This window comes from Colobus angolensis, unplaced genomic scaffold (genome assembly GCF_000951035.1).
Source record: "Colobus angolensis palliatus isolate OR3802 unplaced genomic scaffold, Cang.pa_1.0 Scaffold129, whole genome shotgun sequence".
NCBI lineage: Eukaryota > Metazoa > Chordata > Mammalia > Primates > Cercopithecidae > Colobus > Colobus angolensis.
This window is the reverse complement of record NW_012114141.1, coordinates 7,059,746-7,067,053: the sequence shown is the minus strand read 5'-3', so window position 1 is coordinate 7,067,053 and position 7,308 is coordinate 7,059,746. Positions and strand designations below refer to the sequence as shown.

The window sequence follows — 7,308 nt, the reverse complement described above, 5'->3', positions numbered from 1 at the left end:
CCTTTAAAGGAAGTTACCATATTCTATTTATCTTAACTATATATAAACAAATCCTTAAGTCAATAAAATGGGCAACGAATATCAGGTAACCCAAATTGGCCTTCACATCCATAGCCAGAGTTAAGAGGAACTGGACCTCTTTCATGTTCTGGGCAGCCTAGGCCACCCATGCTGGTCCAACAGACACCACTGTCCCATTCACTTCCCTCTTCTCCTACTCTTTCTGGCTTTCCATTGACCCAGAGGCCTGGTATGCAACCCTACACACTTGGCACATGCCCCTCCAGGCCACTGTAGGTGTGCTGAAGCTCTAGAGGATCTTATTTAAAGACGTGAAAGACCAAGATCTATTCTGCACAAAGGAGGCCAGGGGACAGGAGCTGTCTATAGCAGTTGCGTGGCATACGCATCATCTAGGGCCCAGGCTCTTTGGGAAGGAAGTCTGCAGAGTTCTAAATGGGCAACTTTCACTGTTGCAGTCTTTTTTTCATTCCCCTTCCATCCGTAGAAGGCAGGCCAACTGTTCTGGCATCTCAATGCCCACAAAACAAAAACACTGCTCTTAATTCCTGCCACTGGAATTTAAAGCTCTCCAAGAGCAAACAGAAAAGAGAACACAGAGCCACTTACCAAGAACAATGCAGAAAATAAATTGGATATTGAAATTCTTTACCTTCAATCTTGGCTTGAATCTTCTGTAACTTTTACATGTGGGTCAGTTAGATATGACCACACAGTTATTTAAGTAACATCAATCCCTCCTTTCTCTGCTTACTGCCTTTTCAGTAGAAACAAAACATGAAAACCATTCTCTCAGGGGTAAATGGAAATCGATGAACCACCAAGGTTGAAGATGACCATATCTTACCACTGAACTGTGTCTTACAAAGACCTCAACTCCTTCCAGGGGTGCCACACAAATTATGAGTATGGGGCATTTGTTCATCCTTTCAAGTATTATGCCCATCTTTATAAAAGCAAATTTGTAATAAAGATAAGTCATTGTATATGTTTCTAAGAATATCTAAAGATTGGTCATAAAAATTAAATACAAATAATTCTGGTTGCTTGCTTTTTTCCACCAGTTAAAATAAGACCATTTAGGAACTTGGCCCATTGGGGGTTTCAATTTGGAGGTAAACTGATGGACTGTGGAGTTGTTGAACTTCAGTTTATCTATAAGATGATGAAGCTGAGATAAGTGGGCATATAAAAAAGTTCTTAATAGCAGCAGGCATTTGCATCCTTAATTTCACCAGACGATCTTCATGGTTCTTCATATGTATTATCTCATTTAACCTTTTGAGGTAGGTGCTACTACTAACAAGGCAGATTAACTTGCCCAAAGTCACATTTAGTAAGTGATAGACCAAAGTTTTAAACCCAGGTAGTTAGACTCCAGAGCCACACTTGTAAGCACTAAGCCACACTTGTAAGCACTTCAACTTTAGGACGCAGCCTTCCACTGGATTTATGTTCAACATCTAAGACTGATTTTATTAATATTATTATTGGGGACATTGTCTCACTCTGTTGCCCCAGTTGGAGTGCAGGGGCGTGATCTCAGTTCATGGCAACCTGTGCATCCTGGACTCAAGCAATTCTCCTGCCTCAGCCTCACAAGTAGCTGGGATTTACAGGCATGCACAACCATGCCTGGCTAATTTTTGTATTTTTAGTACAGACAGAGTTTCACCATGTTCACCAGGCTGGTCTCGAACCCCTGACCTCAAGTAATGGGCCTGCCTCAGCCTCCCAAAGTGCTCGGATTACAGTTGTGAGCCACCATGCCCAGATTAAGACTGAAATTTTTTAATGCTACTAAAATATATAACACATTTTTACTTTAATTATTGACACATGAGACACAGGAACTGCCTTTCTCCTTGTTTCTTTTTAAAAAATCATGGGCCAGGTGCAGTGGCTCATACCCATAATCCCAGCACTTTGGAAGGCCGAATGGGGGAAATCACTTGAGGCTAGGAGTTCGAGACCAGCCTGACTGACAATGTGAAACCCATCTCTACTAAAAATACAAATATTAGCCAGGCATGGTGGCACACATCTGTAATCCCAGCTACTCGGAAGGCTGAGGCAGAAGAATCACTTGAACTCAGGAGGTGGAGGTTGCAGTGAGCTGGGATCACACTACTACACTCCAGCCTGGATGACAGAGTAAGATTCTGTCTCAAAAAAATTAAAATTAAAAAAAATTGTAACCATTATTTTTGTTTTGTTTTTAGGAATTGCCTTTCAGAAGCTAAGGAACAGATTATTTATAACTCATTTGCCCAAGAATAATACTTTTTGCAGGAGGTGGGGAGAATGCTAATATTTTGGACTGTGTTTCCACAAGCAAATATATATGCACTGTTATTTTAAGATGAAGGAGGGAAGAAAGAGAGAGAAGATGTACTTTAAAGCAGAGCAATGCTTTCTGGCCTGTTTGGTTGGTTATAAACCAAAAAGAGGCTGACAGGATGGAAACCTTGACACCACCTTCACTTCCAACAGGGTAGTGGGAGCTGCCAGGGAGCACAGTTCCAAGACAAATAATAGCTGTAGTCATGCAGACCTTGTTTTTCTTCAACTAAGATCTTTTTCCACAGAAGCTCTAAACACTGTGAACCTACCAGGGCTCGAGCCGAATGACTCAAGCCTCATAGCCACGTCAACAAGTTGTCACCTGGATGCCTAAAGTGGTCTAGTGCCTGTTAATGGCTGTGGGGAATCCAGCTGTTCATATTCTCTCCCTTCCCCTACTCTTTTTCTCTTTCTCTCTTTCCCTCTCTCTCCTATTATTCTTTGTAAAATTAATATCCCCACATTTAATATCTATCAAATTTTAAAAATATAATTCTACCTCCCTCTCCTATCTCCTAACCACCCAAAAAACCCCATTAGTACAATAAAAGATAAGTTAATAAAAAGGGGGAAAGGCAAAATTATGAATTAAATAAGTTCAGACAAAGAAAAGAAAAAAGCTATAGGAATTGGATACAAAATTTGCACTAAGATTCCTAGCAGCCAAAGCAAAAGAGGGAACTTACTGGAAAATTTAGCTATTTTTGTCATATAAAAATGAAGCACAAATAAATATAAATGAGTTAAAGGGGAGTTATTTCCAAAAATGAAGCACAGTGCTTCTTATTAGAAGAGGCAAACTTTTCCTATCCATAATCTCTGAGTGCTTTTGTTTTGCTTTTAACATCCTTGTAAGGGTTACACAATACAACATAATCTACAATGCCCTCAATAGCAGGTTTATTCTCTTTTAAGGTTATTCCTTCTGGCAGCCTCGTTTATAGATCTATTTTTGGCAACCTGAAGTTTTGCTATCCATTTCCACCACCAGTTTGCTTCCTACATCTGTTAGTCCTGGGTCTAATCAGAAGCTTGACGAGATGTACATCTATGGGAAAGGAATGGATGTGACCCACATGGAGCTGAGGTAGAACTAGTGAAGAGACAGGTAGGGGAATGGTAGCAATAATCGGTGACTGGTGTCAGTGAGAAACAGATAACGGTGGCTAAGATACCAAAATAAATTTGGAATATCTTGATTCCTCCTCTTAAAGCATTAGAGATACAGGACTTACAGCCACTCCTCCAACTACCTCTCCTCCCACCCATTCCTCTGCTCGCTGGGCTCCACCATGCTGCCCTCCTTGCTATTTGGACATCACTTCAAGCTCTCTTAGTGCATGGCCTAAAATACCTGTTTTTCCCTCTGCCTGGCAGGCTCTTCACCCAGCACTTTGTACAGATGGCTCCTATCTCCCACTCAGGTTTCTGCTCAACTTCCATCTCCTCAGAGAGGCTATCCTAACTGACCTTCCTCGCTGGCATGTCCCCAACTCGCCACCATCGCTGCCATTCTGATTCCACTTATCCTACTTTGTTTCTCTTCAGAACACTTATCACCACCTGCAAAGATATTATTTACTTGTTGACTGTCTCTTCTACTGAAATGTATATTTCATGAGGGGAAGAACTCTGTTTTGTCCACTGTTCTATCCCTCATGCCTACATTAGTGCCACATGCAGAGCAGATGTGCAATAAATATTTGTTGGGTGGATGGAAAAATCTATTAGCATATGCAAATCAAGACACTCAACTTTGCATACAAGTGTGAAAGCTCTCAAAGAGAGTGATGTGTTCAAAGTATGATGGGTCATTTTAGAGAATCCATCATGAAGAAACGTATGGTTCAGCACACTCTGAGGGCAAAATGTACCATGAGCTGAAAGCCTTCACACCCATGACCTGGCATATGGAGACTGAGCACATTTGAATAATGAGAGAAAATGTTTTTAAAATGTTAAAATCTCACCTTAAATAGGTAGAAATAAACTTGTTTGGTATCTGCATCTTCTTCCTTGTGGACACAGGTAAAGAGATATTCCACATCCAACACTATTCCCAGGAGTCTGTTCATTTCTTCCTCTGACACGTTCTCCAGGTGGGAAACATGAGCAGCTTATGATAAGATCGAAGAAACATATGTAAGAACTCAATTGGAAACCAAACATTCCCCATTTTAAAATAGAAGGTTCTCTCTCATCAATCTTACCATCAATCCTTTAAGCTCATTGGGAATAAAAGAAAATTTCTGAACTCCTATAGGACTGAAGTCTTCTCAGAAAATCTACCTATAATTAAGAGACTACCATGTTCCTGAGCCTTAGTCTCCCCGTTCAACATTAAAAATGGGCTGGTGACTAATGTACGCAAATAATGCACATTTTAAGAACCAGTACTGGTAGCACCAAGACTAGTCCTGATAGGGTCAAGTTCTTAGATTTCCATAAAAGCAAATTCTCCACCATGTCAAGAGGGTTCTCTATGGTCCTACTCATGAATGCAGGATTTGTCAGTTGGTGGTTCAGAGATGCAGAAAACCAAGCTCCCTAAAGGTGTAGCTCTAATTCCTATGAAGAGCTCATTCACCAAAGAATATCATGATAGTGTAAAGACTGAAGGCCTTTTTCCTCAGCCTTTCTGATTGAGACACACTAAAACCTCACTGTCTGCTGCAAAGTCCCCATGGCTTATTTTAGCTTGAGATTCAACATCCTCCATGATCCAACTGCAAACCCACTTTTGCATCTTTGTTCTGTTGTATTACTATAGTTTTGTGACCTATCCATTGACCCTCTCTTCACTCATCCTTTTGTGATCTCTTCTACTCAAATACAGTCCATCTTTTAAGGTTATTGCATTTAATCCCCAATCCCATGTAGTCGGCATTAGTAATTCCATTTTACAATTGAGGAAACTAAGGCTCTGATATGGTTTGGCTCTGTGTCCCCACCCAAACGTCATCTCGAATTGCAATCCCCACATGTCAAAGGAGGGACCTGGTGGGAAGTGATTGGATCATGGAGGCAGTTTCCCCCATGCTGTTCTCATGATAGTGAGTTCTCATGAGATCTGATGTTCAAAAGTGTTTGACAAGTCCCTCCTCACTTGCTCGCTCTCTCTCTCCTGCAGCCATGTAGGGCTTGCCTTCCTTCCCCTTCACCTTCCACCATGATTGTAAGATTCCTGAGGCCTCCCCAGCCATGCAGAACTGTGAGCCAATTAAACCTCCTTTCTTTATAAATTATCCAGCCTCAGGTAGTTCTTCATAGCTGTGTGAAAATGAACTAATACAGTCTCAGACAGACTGAATATTGTTTCATCAAATGTCACTCAGCCAACAAGGCAGAGCTAGGGTTTGAAACTGAAAAAGATTTGACCCAAATTCTAAAGCACCTACAAACATATTTTTGTTGATTAAATGATTCACTTCAAGTCCCTTTTCACTTGAAAAAGGATCTCTAGATAAACCATCTAATAATCACCCACTCGCCCAGGAACTCCTCTGGGCTGGAATAATGTCTTTTATTTCTGTTATCCCCAACATCTATTACTATGTTTGCCACATAACAGGAGGCAGCACTTCAAGAATGATCCTCTTAGGTATAGCTCCGAGTGTACTGGCCTAAAAATGCTTGAACATTAAAGTGCTTGAAATGATTTTTAAAGAAAGATTAGATACGTTTTAAAAAGTGATAGATTATTCCTCGTTCTTTTAAAGGGAGATGAAACTAAAGGCTATTGAGGAATATCTAGTAGGTGGTGGACATGGGTCAATCTACTTTGAAGACCATGATGCACTCACCATTGAGCCACAATGCTGAGTCAGAAGCCTGGGATAGAGGATACTACTAATATCCACTTATATATCCCTCCTCCTTACCACAACTCCTGGTTTCCAACTACCAGCAGCTCCATTTGGCCTAAGGGCTTTTCTTATCACCCTAACCTACTCTGCCACCTAGATACCCCTCAAGAGCAGCTCTTAGCCAAAGACTAAAGAAGTTAGGGTATAAATACTCATTTCCTCACTCTTCAGATGGAATAACTCTGAAGTAAGTGTTCTATACCAGCTCCCAATTTTTCCCCCACAGAATTAAGTACCAGTTGCCCACAGTGAGAGCTGGCTTAGTAATTCACTATTTATTGGCCACCGTTTCCTCATTGTTTCACTTTTCAATCTCCTACTCTCATCCCAAATAAACTACCTGCACTCAAATCCTTGTCTCACAGTCTGTTTCTTGGGGAGCTCAAACTAAGATATCTAAACAAATGCATTTTCAGAAAGTTAAGAGGATTAAATACCAAGGAGTAGGGGATCCTGAAGGAGCAGGAGTAGCTATGTTTACGTCAGACAAAATGGACTTTATGTCAAAAACTGGCTGGGCGTGGTGGCTCACACCTGTAATCCCAGCACTTTGGGAGGCCAAGGCAGTGAAACCACGAGGTCAGGAGTTCGAGACCAGCCTGTCCGATATGGTGAAACCCCATCTCTACTAAAAATACAAAAATTAGCTGGGCATGGTGGCACGCGCCTGTAGTCCTAGCTACTCAGGAGGCAGATGCAGGAGAATTGCTTGAACCTGGGAAGCAGAGATTGCAGTGAGCGGACATCATACCACTGCACTCCAGCCTGGCGACACAGGGAGACTCCATTTCAAAAAAAAACTATACAGCGAGACCAAAAGGATCAATTCATCAAGGGGATATAACAATTGTAAATATATATGTACCTAATGTTACAGCACCTGTTTGCTGTAAATATATAAAATATGTAATATAATATAAAAATAAATAATAAATCTGAGCTGGGCACAGTGGCTCATGCCTGTAATCCCAGCACTTTAGGAGGACAAGGTGGGTGGATCACTTGAAGTCAGGAGTTTGAGACCAGTGGGGCCAGCATGGTGAAACCTCATCTCTACTAAAAATACAAAAAATTAGCT

At 41.1% G+C, this 7,308-nt stretch overlaps 1 protein-coding gene across 1 annotated transcript in view; it reads right to left on the bottom strand.

Annotated features, from left to right (window-relative positions):
- KAT2B (K(lysine) acetyltransferase 2B) overlaps positions 1-7,308 on the bottom strand; it is a 126,740-nt gene that overhangs the window by 60,055 nt on the left and 59,377 nt on the right. Inside the window, exon 5 of the mRNA XM_011933775.1 lies at positions 4,335-4,480. Within this exon, the coding sequence (XP_011789165.1) occupies positions 4,335-4,480 (146 nt within the window). The remainder of the gene's footprint in view (positions 1-4,334; positions 4,481-7,308) is intronic.